Source organism: Agelaius tricolor, unplaced genomic scaffold (genome assembly GCF_023055355.1).
Source record: "Agelaius tricolor isolate 1412-34295 unplaced genomic scaffold, bAgeTri1.0.p SCAF_8, whole genome shotgun sequence".
Classification (NCBI taxonomy): Eukaryota; Metazoa; Chordata; class Aves; order Passeriformes; family Icteridae; genus Agelaius; species Agelaius tricolor.
The window spans coordinates 2,104,136-2,122,314 of NW_027269268.1; the positions used below are offsets into that span (position 1 = coordinate 2,104,136).

At 49.6% G+C, this 18,179-nt stretch overlaps 1 protein-coding gene across 4 annotated transcripts in view; it reads right to left on the reverse strand.

The window, feature by feature from the left end:
- The window catches only part of SEPTIN11 (septin 11), a 47,850-nt gene that overhangs the window by 3,769 nt on the left and 25,902 nt on the right, over positions 1-18,179 (reverse strand). Inside the window, exons 4-10 of one of the 4 annotated variants that reach the window (XR_011679827.1) lie at positions 17,315-17,501; positions 15,481-15,642; positions 13,750-13,846; positions 12,641-12,809; positions 9,290-9,422; positions 8,672-8,859; positions 1,426-1,734 (exon numbers count right to left, since the gene is read on the reverse strand). Coding sequence is in view for 3 of the 4 variants with exons in the window: in XM_071431233.1 (XP_071287334.1) it covers positions 1,719-1,734; positions 8,672-8,859; positions 9,290-9,422; positions 12,641-12,809; positions 13,750-13,846; positions 15,481-15,642; positions 17,315-17,501 (952 nt within the window). In the remaining variant the exon portion in view is untranslated. Of the gene's footprint in view, positions 1-775; positions 1,735-2,096; positions 5,519-8,671; positions 8,860-9,289; positions 9,423-12,640; positions 12,810-13,749; positions 13,847-15,480; positions 15,643-17,314; positions 17,502-18,179 lie in introns of those variants that run through there. The other 3 variants (XM_071431233.1, XM_071431232.1, XM_071431231.1) reach the window with 3 other exon arrangements.

Genomic DNA, 18,179 nt, shown 5'->3' on the forward strand with positions numbered 1-18,179 from the left:
CAGCAGTGGTCACTGGCACTGCAGACTGGCACAGGTGCCACCACTGGAAGAAAAGCCAGCCTAAACTGGGCATTTAATGGGCAAAGCATGTTCTCAGTCAACAGTGAGCAGCTTTGTGTGCAGAGAACCCAGGCCATGGCTTTTTGGTAGGGATGGTGGCCCAGGACACACAGGGATGCCATCCTGCAAGTGGTGCTTCCCCGTTAAGACAAACACAGAGCTCTACAGAGCAAGACAGGGACAGACACAGCCAAGGTTTAATCCAGCAATGGCCTCAACCCTGCTTTGTACTCAGTTAAAGCTGAATTAAACAGGTTTCTAACCTGGCTATCTGGTGGGAGGCACTGGGTACCACCTGCCTCGAGAGCAGGGCAGGCTCTGGTTTTGGTATCACTGCAAGTCCTGTCCCAAGCTACACTTGTGCAAATATTCACAGCCCTTCAGGCTGGGCAACAGCCAGCAAGTCCAGCTACGTACCAGGGTACAGCACACACAAGGCCAACACTCAATAACCTTTCTGAGTGTATCTATAAAGTCACTTATTTGGTTGCAGAGGTTTCCAGGACAAGCAGGGAGCTGACCCTTGTCACTGAAGAGTGCTGCAAAACACTGTGCTTGTGAAAAAAACCCCAGCAGATTTCAGCAGAGCCCCTCAGCAGCTGGCTTGTCACACACTGAGTGCCCTGAACCAACTCAGGGCAGCTTTACCTTGGCAGGCTAAAGGAGGGGAAGTCCTTGATTAAGGTTCACAGATGCAAAGAATAAATCACTAGTATTCGGTTAAAAATCAAAGTGCATCACTCTACACAAACCAACATCCCAAGAGGCTCAGGCTGCCTCCTTCCCTCCATCCCAAACCAGCTGGAGGTCACTACACACATTTACAGGTTTTGTTTTTACCTTCAAGCAATCCTTTGGCACTTGTCAAACTTTTCAGTTGAGTTCACTTCCAAAGTAAACAAGATAGAAATTTTAACAACTTGCCCACATTCAGGACTGTTAAAAAAATAATCGCTAATTAGGCTTCATGAAAACAAAATGAAGCCCTGGATCTACGTGCGAGCCAGTGCAGCTCGGCTGTACAAAACCAGAATCCCGCTCTGCCCATAGCGAGGCACAGCCAGAAAATAAGGCCTTGACTGTCCCGGACAGGCTCCATCAGTGCCACAGGATGGGACATCCACTGTCACACAGTGACACACTGAGAACATCACAGGTCTATGGAGAGATTTCCAGCCATGCCAGAGGAGCACAGGACGCTCTTGAGATGAAGTTGTGGTGTCCAAAGCAGCCAGGCTTGAGGCAGAAATTAAATCCTCCAGCTATGCACACTCACCCCCCAGTCTGTCACTGTGTGTGTCACCAGCAGCGTGTGCACATTATGGCAAAAGAAAGCAGGGAGGGAGGCAAAAAAATCCAACTAACCCAGAGCAACGAGGCACAGTGCGGCCGAGCTCCCTCCGGCGGCCGTTCCCTCTGGCAGTGCTGGAAGCCTGGACGGTGTCGGAGGCGCGCCGGAGCGGGCAGATCCCGCACAGACACACAGCACAGCACACCCTCAGACGCACGGGTGGAAACAAAGGGGGAAGGAGAGGAGGGCAGACGTGATGGAGGAATGAGATGGCTCTTCTCCTGGCAGGGGTGCCCGGATCCGCAGCTCTTCCAGTGCCCTACGGTCCACTGGGAGAGAGGGTACGGGGGCTTTGGCAAGGTGACGGTTACATAAAGAAGAAGCTACAGAAAAAAAAGAGAAAAACAGAAGAGAAAAGAAACAGAGATTCAGAATTGAAATGAAAAAGTGAGGGTGGAACAAAGGAGGAACAACATTTTAATATCAGTCATGGGGGAGGGAATGTACTGGACAGGTGTCATACACATCAACTCTGGCCTGAGCGCCCCGGGACATCAGCTGGGGTGGGGACCAGGCTCATGACCACCACAAGAAGCGACTGACAAACACCAGCACGAACCTACAGAGGCACCTCAGAGGCACAGAATAACCTGCTGGGGAGGCAGAGGCTGACAGGTGACCCTCCTGTCACCCCGCCACAGAACGGCAACAGCAAATGTCACAGAGGCCACACAAAGACCAAAGCTTTGGGTAAAAATATATTTCCTCTTGCCACTTCAAGTGTTGGCACTATGTGGATCTGCAGCCTGAAGCATATACAAGAAATAACTGAGCTTATGCTAGAAGGTTATTATTCCATCTGTAATTCAAAAACTGAAATATTTTAACATCAAATAAAGTGACAATATCTAACAGATGCATACATATCATTTGCATTAACACTGTATGTAGGTTACACAATTGTTTAGTTACAAACATGGGTTATTTTCCAATAGCAAGGTAATAAAGTCCTACATCTATGGTTTAAGGCAATCAGGATATTAAAAATACAAGATTTCTACTGCTGTTCACAGCTTTGTTTCCCATTAATTAAAAAAACCTTCATATTTGTAGAGCTCTGTGCTGGCACACGCTGGCAAGAGCACCACAGATCTCACACCCTGCACATGCAGCCCAGGCCCGGGGAGAAGGGACACAGAAGGGGACTGGAGTCACATGGACACAGCTGAGGTGGTCACACACAAAAAGACACTTCCATCTGCACTGGGAGGGGTTGGGAAAAGCAGAGGAGAGCTGCCTGCAGAACCATCAGCCCGGTTTAACATGGATGTCTTCCAGGGAGACACGCAGCTCCCTGCTGGGATTTCAAGCTGTCAGAAGCACACGGAGGGGTGACAGGAGCGGCAGCTCTCCAGCTGGAGAGGAGCCTGGGGTGGCTGCCAGCGCCTGCTTTCCCCTGTGGCTCCTGGAGCGCCACAGGAGATGCATCTCAAGATGATGCATTTCACAACCACGAGCTCCAAGGGCACCTTCCTACTCACTGCCCTCCCTGCAAGGAACAGTGTCATCCCCAGAAGGTTCTGGGGGAGCAAACCCTTAATCCATCTCCTCCTCTCCCACTGCCTGCCAGACCCACGTGTGCCCCCTCTCTACAGATCAGCCACAGCCCCTCACAGAGACCTGCATTGTCTTTGCTTTTCCATTCTGGGGGTTTGCTCCGTGCCCTGGGAACATCCCCATCCCAGAAAAAGCATGTTTCAGCGTGCTGACATGCTCCTCTGTATTAGCCTAAGGACTGAAATCCACCTTGTGAGGAACATGCAGTTTTAGAGGGATGTTAACCACCCCACTTGCAAGTAAGTGGACTTGGAGCAACTCCCAGAAAAGCACAGCTGCTCTCCCATCAGGAGCGAGGCAGGAAGGGTCAGTCTCTTCCTGCTGTACTTACATGCAGAGGTGAAAGCACATTCAGCCAGACCTGAGTCTATCATTCACTCCATGCACATCAGGGGCTACTGGGAAAAAAGGCATGGGGAAAGGAAAAGCAACAAGAGCAGCAGGAACAAGCTAAACATGGCCCAGGGGTTCAAGATGGGGAAAAAAGTAGTTTCCATCTCCTTTGGCAAAAAACCAAAACAGTACCTTTGACATCTTCAAGTTTGTGGTTTATTCCCAGTTTCTCCAACACAGCTGGTTTTCTGCTGGAGAAAAACTCAACCAAAAAGACACTAATGCACTTGGCCACAGCTTTCTGTCAAAAAGGAAAAGCTCAGCTCAGCTGATTTCCCCTGCTAAACATCCCTTGAAGGGCTGTTAAATGAAGCAGGAGAAATAAATGTTAAAATTAAGTTTTCTACTTGGCACAAAACACTGGTAATTAAAAAGATGACATGCATAGAGGCAGCTGAAGCAAAGCATATTGCCATGAGCACTCGGTGATGGGCATGTGATGTGACTTAGAAAACTCATGCAAACAACTCAAACTTCTTCCTTCATAACTCAAGATTTTAAAGCTGGGTTTGCCAGAAGCCACAAGAACCAGAATTTCATTTTTCCAACTAACCCTGCAGCAAACCTATTTAATCTGATGAAAAGTGCATAGTTGGCAACTCCAGGAGGGAAAAAAAAATCAAACCCAAACAACAACAACAAAAGAATAATAATTTTAAAAACTACTTAAAAAAAAATCTAAAAAAAAAAATTATAAAATTTTTAAAAGGATAACTGCTTTATTTCCAGCTTATTTATCCATTTTTGCTGTCTACCAAGACATGGTTCATAGATATTCTCTTCCTAACGCCATGTTTAAGCGGTGAGGGTTAAAAAGCAGGACAACCCATAAGCTAACCTCCAAGCATTTCCCAATCCAACACCTGAGGAAAAAGTGATTAAAAGAAGTGAGAAGTCTGCCTTTTCTTTTCTCCCCAGAGAAATTCCATCCAGAAGCAGGCAAACAGCTGCAGTGGGAGACTCAGGTAGGAAGAGTTTTGTGTAAGAAGGGTTTAAAGAAGGCTTTTAAGAGACTGCATAGCTAGGAAGTGCTGGCTGTGCACTGGCAGAGGAAGAAATCCAGGAGTCACAGGGTAAGCACGGCTTGCCACTCCTTGGGAAGGAAGGGAATGACACTGTCTGCAAGCAATGGCATGGAAAAAACACTTGAAACAGCCCCATTTCCACTGTGTGCTGGCCAGAGAGCAGGGCCTGGCTTATCCTACAGCTCCTTGTCATGTCCTAGGAACACCTGAATGGGACATTATTCCTGCTGCAGGAGGGCTTGGGGGCAGCACAGAGACTGTGTCCAGGCACCTTGTCTCCCTTAACCTGGAACTGTGGATCCCACATGATCCTGGAAGCTCCAAGAGGATGCTGAAGGCTCTATCTTCCCCCTGCCCAGGCATTTGATTCCATGAGGGCTGCTAAGCCTTGTTAAGATCCTGCCCCTTGGAAAGCAGGCAGGATTTTAAGGGAGGCTCCAAAGGTTTGAGGCAATGGTGCAGGGGGAACAGTGCTGGGAATGGTCCTTCCCCGAGGCGGCTGAGCTGGAAGGGAGGCTGGAAACCAGGCCACGGGCGGAGAGCAAGCAACAGGAGCTACACAAATTATCATGCAAATGTCACGACATGCAGGGTCAGTTACACTTGGTTATCTACACACACCCCCCTCCCTCTGCCCGATGGGACTGGGGCTGCTGAACACATCAGCTCCTCAAGGAACGTGGGTCAGGCTAAACTCCAGCTCCAGCCATGGCCTGGGCTGGCTGGGACATATCTGAATCACTCATTCCCTGGGGATCCCACAGCACAGCCAGCAGCACTGAGGGCACCTGAGCCAGCCAATACCTGAGCTGCTGACAGCCAACTCTGAGTCTTGGTTCAGACTGGGGGCCAAAAATAATTTACTGCTGATGGTTTTGGTGAGAAAAATGCACAGTGTCATCATGATTACCTCGTCCCTCCACCCAGCCCTGAACTTCCACTCGCACACAGTCCTGCACCCAATCCCTCTTCCTTCTTGTTCCCACTATGTTATTAGATGAGTTAATAGTTATTCATGTTAAAAAATGGAAAAAAAAATATAAAAAGAAAACAGATGGCAGAGACACATTACTGCAAAAGCAGGTGAATGCAGGAACATCCTTGGCTCGACAGGCTTTATGTGAAGCTTGCACTGCAAGTTAAAAAAACAGAACAAAAAACAAAAAAGTTAGCACTAATTGAACTCAAAATGCAAAAAAATTAAAGAAAGCCAGGAGAGCCAACACCAGCAACCCGCTCCGGTGGGTGGACATGCAGATGGATTATGGAATTACAAAGATATTCAACCTCAAGGCTGGGCTCTACTCTGGCCTATGGCAAGCAGAAGTAAAAAGAAAAACTGCAGAGACAGAAGTACTGACCAACCAGCCCTGTAAGCCGGCCCAGGTGACAGCCTGTCACCACAGAGCTCGGTGGCTTCGGGGCTCATTTGTTCCCAGCTGGGACATGGGTGCAGGTGGCCAGCTTGGGGTACTTCCCTTGGACATCCTAGCAGGATAGCTCAGGTATCTCATACCTGGATACCATGATGTCTCCAAGCACTAGGGCTTTCACAGTCAGCTCAGATCCTTCAGGCACCACCAAACCCCTCTTTTTACAGGGTGTTGGGCCAGGCCCTGACAGGGGTGTTGTAGCTCAGGGACTGCTTTGGGACTAGCATGGTCCCTGATGGCCAGACCAGGCACATTGGATTGGAAACTTAAGTGGAAAGGAACTGGGAAAAAAAAAAAAAAAGGGTTTTACACTTGGCTTTCAGAGACAGCTTTTAATAACTGGAGACAGAAGCCAAGCAGATGGTCCTGGCTCCTGGGGGGCTGCGGATGAGCAGCAACAACAGCACATGTTGAGGCATGTGGCCATCCAGCCAGCAGCAGGCCAGCACCAGAAGGCTGCTTGCCTCTCCCACTGGCCCTGCTGCCAGGAGCTCTCTCCGGACTGGTCAGGTTGGAAGCACAGTCCCCTACAGCAGGGGCTCAGCCCCACGTCCAGGCAAGTGCCAGAGTCTGCTCTGCAGCCACCCCTTCGGTGCCTGAGGGACACAGGTGTGCTGTCCCCAAACACTGCTGCTGTCAGGCCACAGCCCCAAGCTTTTTAGATAAAAAGAGTACAAGCTAGAGAATTTTTGGAGGAATAGTCTGGAAATCAAGAAGGCTGAGCTTTCCCTCATGGAGTCAGGCCAGCAGCAGATTTCACCCTGAGCCTTCCCTCCAGCATGCACAGCACACTGGGAAATCTCTCTTGTCTAAATCAGAGAAATCCAATCCCACCTTGAGAAAAATCAAGCATTCCTATTAATTACTTTGTGGGGAGGCTGTAAGGGTCAGGCATGGCAAGGCTTTCCTCTGGCAACTGCACAAGAAGCACCACAGGCCATGGCAGCAGAGAGAGAGGTTGGAAGCCTTAAATACCCAAACTGCAGCTCCACATTAGAGTGCAAGGAGAAACTGAAAGCCTTCAGAAAACCAAGGCGAGCTACAAGGCAGGAGCATCAGCATTTCCCTTTAAAGCCTCTGTTAGTAACTTTTACACTAGAGAACACCTGCAGCAGGTACAGCACCTGGTGTGGAGCAACACAAAGGACACACTAAAACACGGGCATGTTCCTCGAGGCTGGATTTCTGTGAACGCAGCAGCAAAGCAGAACCTGTGTTTGTCATGGTCCCTGGGAACAGCCCTGTCTCACCCATGAGGCTGGAACCAAACAGGAGCTCACACTGACCACCCAAAGGGACAGAACTCCCCAGGCCATTCTGTACTGCACTGGTCCTACAGCTGAGAGACAAAAAAATCTGACTGCACAGTTCTTAAAAATACTAGGCTGACTCTGAGAGATAAGGAAAAGGGTCTTCAAAACTTTGTATTCTCTTTAGGGAATGCATCACCATGTCTGAGATCTCAGGTGAGAGAAGATGAGTGTCCCAGCTACCTGCAGCAGGGGGTTTCAGCATGCCTGGGCCTTAGCTGCCGACACTGGCCGGTTCCAGTGCTCAGCCCGACACCCCTGGGTCTGGTTTGTAAGGATTTCTCCCCGAGCAGAGTGTGCAGCATGCACCACTCCACGGATCCTGGCAGGGCCCAGGGCCAGGTCCTCAGGCAGCACTGAGCAGCACGGCTCCATAGGAGCTACATCAATTTACAGCAGCTGAGGAGCCAGCCCCGGGCCCTGCCCACCTGCCCCAAGCAGCAGTGACCAACGCCAGGCACAGAACTGGAGACAGGGGCCATGCAGTGAGGGTGAAAGCTGTGAAACCCCAGGGCATCTGCTGCACAGCTGCTGCCATACAGCTCAGGCCAGGCTGCAGCTCCCAGGCTGGCACAGGAGACACAAGAGTCTGAGGCACAGCCCTGCTGGCACTTGGCTCTGCCAGGGGTGACACCACCCCGGTTACTCTAAGGAACACCCCATTCTCTCCTGGGCAGTGAAAGCAGCGTGGAACTTTCATTTTTGTGTGTGGGTTAACCAAGTGTTTTCCAATGAGATTTGCTGCATCCCCAGCCTTCCCAATGGCAGTACCAACTAAGCACCCTTAGCACAGGTGACTCACTAAGGACTTGCATGAGCACCCTCTTACTAGGAATGGAAAAAGCCAGGGGAGGGCAAAGGATCACACTCCTAGGACATGAATATAAAATAGTAAAAAACAGTGCCATAATCTTGACTAAAAGGTAAGGGTTTCTTAGCTTATTATGTCAACTTGATACAACCACAAACGCCATTTAACTGCAATTACAGTACCGTAGTAGTTTGTTTTTCTAAAAAAATACAAAACCAAAGCTTCTTGTCTTTAAAGCAAGCTTCCAAGTCATCACTTTTGGCACTAGCATTCCCCATGTAAAAAAACCATGGTGGTTTTGGTTTCTAATTTACTTCTACTTACAACTACAACCTTAAGGAATGGGATCTGGAGACTACTGGTGAAAGAAAGGAAGGGTAGCAACTCCCTTAATACTTCTGGCTCAGGCAGATAAATCTGAGTCCAGAACATCCCATAGTTCCAGAAGATGCTGAACAGATCACAAATCAAAACTCCACCATCCAATTGCTCTCCCACACCAGTCAGACTTGAAGATAAAATTTGAAGGTACTCTTCTAGTGGAAAATTAAGATCATGTCCCTGGCCCACCCTTTAGAAAAAAAAATATTTTATTTGATCAGGCTGAGAAAAGGCCTGTTTCCAGTCTGGTAATGGGGAAAAGCAAATACAGACATGCAGCAAGAAAGAAAAAAACAACCTCCCAAAACTGATAACAAACCCTACAAAGGGTGTGGGTGACATCCGCTTACTTTTTCTTGTCCTTGTCTTTCTTGGTTTGTTGAGAACCTGCCTGCTGAGCCTGTGACTGTAATAGCTGAGCTGCTGCCTTCTTCTTTTGAAAGTTGTTCAGCTCTTCCTCAAGTTCCTTCTTTTTGTCTTCCACCTTTTTCTTCTCTTCTTGGTGAGTCCTCTTTAGATGGTCAAACTTTTCGTGAAGCTGCCGGGACAGAGACAGTGAGAATTGGCTGGGAAGAGAGGAAGGAATGCTCCACCCTGATTTACTGGCAATGATGCCCCAGGTGTTCCTGCTGGCACTGAGGCCTCCCTGCACTGCCTGCAGGCCATGAGCCTGTCCCCAGTCTGCCTGACTCGTGAGAAAAGCCCTGCAGGTAACACTCACTGGCACTCAAGAGAGCAGGAATTCCCATAGCAGCAGGCCTCTGGACACTTGCACATCTCCATATTCCATTCCTCAGTGCTTGGTACCTTGGTACTCTATCAGGTTCATGCAGAGCAAGGGAACTTGGGCACTGAGAGCTGTACTCTTGTCTGCACCTCTGCAGCAGCGCAAGGCCTGAGGAGCAGCTTCCTGCCCCAGCAGGACATGTTCTCTAACAGCCCTGCCCTCACAGTTACAATATACTCACATCCTTCTCTGCTTCCTTCAACTCTGCTTCCTTCTCCTTCACTCGCATGACAAACATCTGCCTCATTTCATCCTCCTTCTTCTGGAGTTCGCCCAGGAATTCATTCCTCTTTGCTTCATAAGTCTCTTGGAGACTGTTAAAAGCACACAAAACCCAGTCAGAACAGTGTTTCAAGCACAGCCAGGAGCTTCCAGCCCCCGGAGACCTCAGCACTTGGGCTGTCGTGTCACAAAACACGGCAGAGGCTCCAGCAGAGGCAGCATCACCCCCGTGAAAGCCATCCCAGCTTGCTAGGTGGCAGCAGTGGGAGGCGAATGGAAAGGAGGAGCCGAGCTCCCTGCACAGCGTCCCGTGCATCACTCAGCAGGCAGGGCGGCTGTCCTGGAAGAGAAGCAGCCTCTACACAAGTGCCTGCAGCAACCCCCGATGCCCACGAGGCCGATGATCCCTCGGACCCACACCGCCTCCCTTCTCCCTCTGTCTGGGCCAAGTCTCTGCGTTCCAAATGCAAGGTTTGTGTAGCAGACCCGGGAGAAATCTGCCCCTGTGTAGCTCATTAGGCACGACACTGACACAGAGCAGAATTCATTTTCACTACTCATTGCTAATAGAGTCACATCGGGAGCTTGATTTAGATAACACCATCCTGGGAGACCTCCCTTTCTCCTTTGGCCTTTGCAAACCATCAGCAGCCTTCCTACTCCAAATAACCACATGACTGGATTCCTTCATTCCCCCTCCACTCCTTGGCATTCCTTCCCCAGCACTGAGATAGGCAGTGAAGACTTGGGACATGAAATACGTTGTCCATGTACCTCTGAGATTTTTAAAGCCTCTTAGGAACTCTGGATGCCAAATTCCTCTTTTGTTTTATTCCTTAAATGGATTTGGATAGCCCAGCCATAATGATAGTGTGGGAATGATAACTATTTCCCCCAAGAGGCTTTTCTGAAAAAGCATTTTTAAAATGAAAACTCCACTGAAGTCACACAGACACGTTGCATCCATGTGCCTAAGGAACACATTAACTCTTGGGCCAGTGGAACATCCTAATTCCCACAAAGTTAAACTTTTACTTTTCCTAGCAGTGTTGGGGGGTTTGATGGGTTTTTTATTGGTTGGGGTTTTTTTAGGGGATGCAATATTGAGCTGGGGAACACAACTTGTCAGTTTATCTCAAGCCTTGTATTTAACTCTGCTAATTAATAGGCACTTCAGTTACTTCCTAAAATACCCTCCAGACAGGATGCCCAGAGCTGTTCTGGCACAGCACTGGCCGCCCCAGAGAAATCACACCATTCCACATGACCACACCAGCTTCCTACACATGGAAGCAAAAATACTGATTCTAAAAACTACAAAAATCCTTTTGTGGGAGAGCAGGGCAAGAGCTATCTTTGGATTTTTAGCTACATGTAGAACCAGACCTCTCACAGCATACAGTCTTCAGGAGACTCAAAACAAAACCTCCCTAAAATTCAGTGCTGGATTTAATGCTTTGACTGTAGACACCGAAACTTCAATTCCTTGTGAAGGATGTGGCAAAGCCTGAGGGCAGGTGAGCCTTGGCTGCTCAGTGAGCACAAACTGAATCTGCAATTAGTGCCACGCTGTCCTAGGGAGCAGCAGAGCCTCAGAGAGTGAAACAGAAAGCTCTGCATGCAGCTCATAGGATCATGGACTGCAAACCACTCCTTCCAAAGCTCACTTCCAAAAACACCGTGCTGGGTGATGGGCAAGCAGGAAAAGCCTGGCAGGAGCGAGAGGGGCAGGGGCTTCCTGTTAAATTGTCCCAGGTTCAAAGCTTCATTCTCTGCCGCAGTGACTCTGACTTCCAGAGGAGCCAAGTTCTCAGAGAAACAGGCCTGGCAACTCCCAGGCTGCATGTGAAAAAAACAATTACAGCCCTAAGGAATAACAGTCCAAACCAACTGGGATCCCTGCTGCTTCTCACAGGCAAAGATGACAAGGGAATTGGCTTTTAAGTACACAACCATATGAACCTAAACTACAAGAGTAACTTGATTTCCCAACACGCCCCCACACACTGAAGGATGCCCTGGCAAATAATATTATTTGAAAAAGGAGTATTTTGAAAAGCTCAACCAGAACAGCAAAGAATCCAGCCCACAACAGACAGAGGACAGCAGAAGGGTCTCTGTGCAAAGAGACCTCATTTCATGGAGCTGATGCCTGTTGGGATCCTGGGGCTCCCTCCCGACCTCTTGCAGCCTGGCCAAGCAAGGTGGGGGTCTCAGACATCACCAGTGCCCCTTTTCCACACCTCACAGAAGCTCCTACACAGCACCAAGGCTTTGCTGGGACCTCCTGCTCTGCTCCCCCTAAGATTTGCCAAAGGCTCCCTGCCCCCGGCTGATGCAAGCTGGCTGAAGGGCAGCAGTTCCTGTGGCTCCTGGGGCCAAGATGCAGGGAAAAGCATCCTTTTGATCCCTGAGCTCAGAGAGAATGTCTCCCTCATTTCAGATATACATCAGCCTCAGCCAAACAGCTTGGGATCATAGGTTTTGTTTGTTTATTGGAGGGAAAAGGCACCCAGAGTGAGCTGCTCTGAACTAGCACGTACCAGATGGAGGAATTCTGTACATTTTCATTTCCTTTCTACTTATAGCTTGGTCAAAAGAGGCCTCGTGTACAGGAAGCAATGGAAATTCCTCAGATTCCTCCAAAGGAAGGGCTGAGCCCATCTTAAGCCATTGCTCTCCAGAAAGGAAATCCAATAAAGCTTCACACTTGGGCTTAGTAACAGAACTGGGCTTGACTGATTCCAGCCAGGTTTCTGCTGCAGAAGAAGTGCAGCTGCATCGACTCACTAAGTCAGAAACAAGACCCCAAGCCCCTGACACACATGTGTGTTACAGGGGCAGGCCTCCACCGGTGCACTGGAATTCTGACTGCCTTCCCCAGGAGGCAGAGAGGAACATGGAACACTGTGAGGCAGGGGGTGCAATTAATGGGGAAAAGCTGGGGAGGAATGGGAAACAGGAAATAAAGGGAGAAAACAAACACTCCCTCCCAAATTCCCACACAGCTGCTGTCCCTGGCTAATGGCTTGGGCTGCAGACCAATAAAGCTGTCTGACAGAATGAACTATGTGTTCAGTAATCAGCCAAACCTCAGGCATGAGACCGTGGCACCCTCTTCACAGCTCACCTTGGGCCAGCTGTGAAGAGCTCCAGGAGGGTCAAAAGATCATTTACCCCAGAGCATGGGCCACCTTGCTGTAACACAGACATGGCTGCACTTTTCCTAACCAGAATTTCAGGCAGCCCTGAGCAGCAGCAGAGCAAGCAGACTGCAGAGCACAGCAGTGCCTGGGTTGCACATCCCTACCTGAAAGGTTTGCTGTCTGGATCTGTGTCCTTGAAGCCCATCTCTTCCAGCTTGCAGCGCCTGTACAGCTCGTAGTGCCGGGTGTGCGTCTGCTCCCGCAAGTCCTCCATGTTCACTCGGATCAGCATCTCCCGCAGCTTCACAAAGTCACAGTGGTTTTCATTTTCAACTGCAAAAACGACACAATATCCACAGGGAGAACGTGAAACCCGGGAGCTGGGCTCCCCCCTTCCCTGGATCTGGGCCCCAGTGCAGCAAACCTCAGAGCTCTTCAGGCACACAAGCACAACTCCAAGTCAGCTCGCACCAAAACGCCCTGCTGAACTGGGGCTGAAGCCATCCCACGCCAGCACGGGCCCGAGTTCAAGGCCTGCATTGGATTTGAAAGATCTGTGCATTGCCCATCCGTCACAGGGCTCCCACCTCCCACCCATTTTGCCACCAGCAAGGTGATGATCTGTTTGCTCACAGGATTTCACTTCCCACCCAAACCCACTCAAAATCCTAGCACTCACAGGGGCTTGCAGAGGCCAAGTCTAAACTCAATCTCCAGCTATTTGGTCCTAGTTTTCCGGGAACAGTAAGAACCCAGAAGGATACAGGTCAAGTCCAAGACCTCCCAAATACATCAGCTTCTCTCCTAACTGTTTTTCCCAGTACCATCCTCTGGTAAACACAGCTGAGGTCTCTGAAGCTGCTTCAGGGGCAGCTGGTATTACTGAGAAACCAGCGAGTTGTACAGAACTGCACTGTGAATGCTCCCCTGCAGCTTCCTGGGCCATTCTCCAATGGGATACACAACCGAAGCCACAAGGAGACCATCACCATCTCAATCCTGTACTTCTCAGTGCTAGTTGGAAAGCAAGGATCAGCTCTGGATTTTTGGCAGCTTCAGTAAAGCCTGGACTGCAAACAGTGTCCTGGCCAAACTCTGCCCTCCTGCAGGAAGGAGCTTTTGGCTGCATGTCCAGATGCTCATGCTCAGATCTAAGCTGTGCTCTCTCAGATTTTGGTAAGGGCCATCCAGAAATGGAAGTAACAGAACTGGTTATTCTTGGATCAGAAGGGGACAGGGTGAGAAGGCCTGGCTCGTGCCCTTGGTAACATACCCTGCACAACACCCCAGGGGTACTGCCTGGCTTTCGCCATCTTGTTGCCAATCTTCACTTCCTCAGTGCTGCCAACCACGGCAAAAGGAAGGTGGACCTACAAAAGGAAAGGGACAATGAGGCTGGGGGTTTCCTTTGCTGCCTTGCCAGAGATTGTTTCTCAAGAAAGCTGTTTACTGGGGCAGCTCTGCTAAATTTAAGTTGTTTAAACGCCTTTACAATTTGTCTGGTGTTTCAGGAAGAGCAACAGGACAATCTGGATGAGAAACCTGATCAGACTTAAAGCCCAAAATTCTGAAGTCGTAAAAACACAAGATACGTACATTGTTTTCCATTTAATTACAAAGCACTACTGTCTTAAGCACAGAACAAGTCTTACAAACTGGAACTGAATTTGAACACCGAGAAAAAAGAACCATGAAACAATAAAAAAGAAAATACACTAGATCCTCTCAAGGAAGACAAAATTCAGGGGGATTTTGCTGCTACAAAGAACTGCTAATGCTTCCTCTTACACAGGGCAAAGCTGTGAGCAAAGGGAAGAGCGGAGCTGACCCAGCCCCCGGCTGACACATCTGAGTCATGGAGCTCTGCTCCGTCCAGGTCTCTCTGTGGGTGTGGTGGCAGCAATCTGGGATCTATTCCCAGAAGTGTGGCTGCTGCCAGGAGGGAGCCCGCCTCAGCTGCCAGCCCAGCCCAGCCCAGCGGAACTCTCCCGGCCTTAACAGCATCCAAAGAGGCTGGGTGCAAGCTCTGGGAGCGGGAGCTGTGTCAGCCAAGCTGTGGTCACAGCCTGGGTGGGAGGGGAAGATGTCAGGGCAGAGGACACAGGATTATCTGGAAAAGGGGTTTCCCAGCAGCCAGGCTGCACCTGAGGAAGGCAGAGCTCTGCACACAGTGCACGCTGGTAGAACAACATGCCTTCTCTGTGCCAGCTTCTCCCTGCTCAAAACAGCAAGAGAGGCAATAAGGAGCTTTGGAGAGGGTCTAACATTCAGCTGGATGAGATAATGCCCATCTACAAGCCCTTGAGCAGCAAAACTCATAGCAGCCTTCAAGTAGCAAAGAAATAGCTTAATGTGAGTGCACTTGCTTTAAGACTGGCACATCCTCTTGGGGCCAATCAACACCTCACTGCCAGCAACCCTGAGCTCAGATTCTTCCCTTTGCACCCTGAGTAAGGCCCTTGGCAAAGTGCTGCTTCCCTTGGTAACCCCCCCCTAAAATGTTAGGTCCAGTCTAGCCCTTAGTGCCCTCCCACCCAGTGTCCAGAGGCAAGGGAGGACACTGCCTCTAGAGGAGGTAACAGCCAGAGCCACTGATGGGCTGTGGAGAGCTGGAACATCAGTGCCGGTGCCCCACTCCCAGCGGAAACCGAAACAAAAGCGGCAGCGAATGAATCACCCCCATGAAGCAGCCAGTGGTCGTTTGGGACAGGAAAGCCAAACCTCAGCTCTCTGCCCTGACCACACTTAGGCCCTGCCTCCCATCCTCTTCCTTTCCTGAGACGGGAATACTGCAACAGGGGAAGGATGTGAGAACTGCAATGGGGGAGAAGTGGTTTGTCACACAAGGAAACGTATCAGACCAGGTACTGCCAGCTCCCAAAAGCCTTCTGGCCAGGCTGATGTCCGTGCTTAAATTGCAGTTTTGAAGCCAAGCAAGACCCAGCAGGGCCACCAAGGACAGGACCAAGCAAGGCAAGGGCAGGCACCCCCCCAGATAACATACACTCATGGTGGCATTGATCTCGGCCACTGTCTCCTCATCGGTGGGGAACTGGTAGATCTGGACGCCGTTGCTGACCAGCTCGCTCATGATTTTGCTCTTGAACTTGTGCAACTCGTTCTTTGCGATGGTGTCGGCCTTGGCAATGATGGGGATGATGTTCACCTGCAAGACAGGACAGCACAGGTTGCGTCTCTGGGCGAGGACAGAGCAGGACACACAGTGACAGCCCTGAAGTGCCACCAGCCAGCACCCCCAGCAGATGAACTTCCCTGGGGCTGCTGCTGCCAGCAGCACCACCTCAGGCAGGATTTCCAGGCAGCAGTGATGGCCTTAGAAAGAAGTCAAATGCAATTTGGCAACATGTTATTTCCTGTCCTGTCATACTCCCCTCCTCATCTGAATTGGCTGGACAGGAAATGTTGTCATAGATTATTATGAACTGCTCCAAAAAAAAAAAGAGAAAGGAAATGACCATATCTGCACATCCCCTGGTACTGCAGCTGGCTGGATTTCAGCTGGAGCCATGCTCAGACAACAGCCTGTCACAGACCCCCACTTGGGGAATGTCACCAGGGACACCAGAGGGGCAGCAGAGCTGCTGTCACCCCACAGGAGGTGGAAGCAGATGGTGTCTATCCAGCCCTGGAACACACAGGACAGGGGCTGGCAGTAACACAGGCACACTTCCCCCACCTGTGTGCCCTTATGTGCCCCTGGACACTGCAGAACCAGGGATCACTCCTCCCTGCACAGCTCTGAGATGAAAGATGAGTTACTGCCTCTCTTCCCTAGGCAGGCTGTTGGCAAGGATAAAGATCCTGCCTTCTTTCCCTGTCTCCTCCCTTCAGAGGGACAGTTTCTGCTTTTGATCTTGCAGGTTTGCTTTTCCCTGCAACAGCAGACAGAAACTGTACTGAGGATAACAGTAATATCGACCCATATGGAGGGATCTTAACTATAGTACTTAAAAATCCTCTTCTAGTACGTCACTTAATTCCGTTTGGAGCTATTAAATCCCCCTTGGCCAAAAGACAGACCAGGAATGTCAATTAGCTCACTTGGGATAAATCTCCGTAACCTTATTTTCAGTTGAAGAAGGCAAGGAACTTTCTCCCTCCCCACATAAAACCCAATCGATTGGCCTCTCTAGGAAACAAAGAACCACTGTCATCATTGATGTCCTGCAGAATCAGGAGCCAATGAGGTGCACAGTGGACTGATTTAAATTGCTTAATCATGATGGAAAGGAGCACAGAGAAGGCTCAGTTTAGCTACTCAGGCTCTACATTTGTACCTCAGTTATTTTTCCTAGAAGAGGGGCAATCTCTTTTGAACCATGGTTTAAACCAAGCCCATGAGGGTACCTGGAAGAGCCAGGTAGAGGGTACCAGGAAGATGCCAACTAACATATTTATTCAGATTCTTGTTTATGACTTTACAGCTAGAACACCACTACATTTGCCATAGCAGATCAAATCACTGTTTTTGTCTAGCTGGATGAGGTCAGAGCAAGCAGACACAGCACCTCCATTTGTTTTTAACTGACTAGAAAGACAACCTCAACTGTCTTTATTGACTTTAAAGATGAGCTGGGGAGCACGTGGCCAAGCTCCCCACCCAAAGTAGAGCTGGAAAAGAGCAGGAGTCCAAACTCTCAATAAATCTGTGCAGCACGTGAAGCAGAATAATGACCCATTGTAGCAGCTTGCCCCAGGTACACCTCTCACACTTTTTGTCTGCAGTTCTCCACTACTAAACCCTGACATGATTTTCCCAAGCAGATGGCAAGATAATGAAAGCACTACAGGGCCGTGGTGACCCAGGCAGCCAGTACCTTACTGTCCAGCTTCTTCATGGTGACCAGATCCAGGGACTTGAGCGAGTGTCCAGTAGGAGCAATGAAGTAGAGGCAGGCGTGGATCCGCGTGTCGTGGTAGTTGAACAGGGACCGCTTGATCTTCAGCTCTTCCTGCAGGTAGGCTTCAAACTGGGCGTCGATGTATTCCACTATGGGCTTGTAGCTGGGGAGAGAAGGCACAGAGAAAAGCAGGGAATTGGAGCTGGGACCACACAGGCCACTGATGGACACTCAGGAGCTCTGTATGGCACAGGACAAGCACTGCTTTAGGATACTCCCCACCACCCTACAGTCCCTCCTTCACAAGGGTGTGTTTCCACTTGGTGCACAGGCAAAGCACAACAGATATGACAGCCCTCAATTTCAGGTGCATGGAAACCACACAAGACTGCTCACCTGAAGAACAATGCCTTTGGCAGTCCTATTCAAGTCTGAGCTGCTGCTCTGCCAATCTCACTGAAAATCATCTAACAAAAAAACTTAAACATGAATACATGACCTACCCTCTAGCTTGTCCAAAATCTCATCATCTTAAAAGAGGGAAGGGAGAGTCACAAGATAAGAGGGACTTGTCAGGAACTAAAGCCTATGAGCAAAGCTCAGAAGACAACTGCATCATTCATGGACATTGGTGGGACCATTTTGTTGGAGAAAAGGCAGCTCGTGCAGCGTAACATGTCCTTATTCAAATTAACTGTTTGTGCTTCTGGAAAGAAAATTGCTCCATGTGTTCCCCCTCCACCAAGGGCAGCTTCATGGACATCACTAGGTGGGTTTGTAAAATGACTGTCTCTCTGGTTTCCTGGCTTATGGAAATTCTGCCTCTGACCATGAGACACCA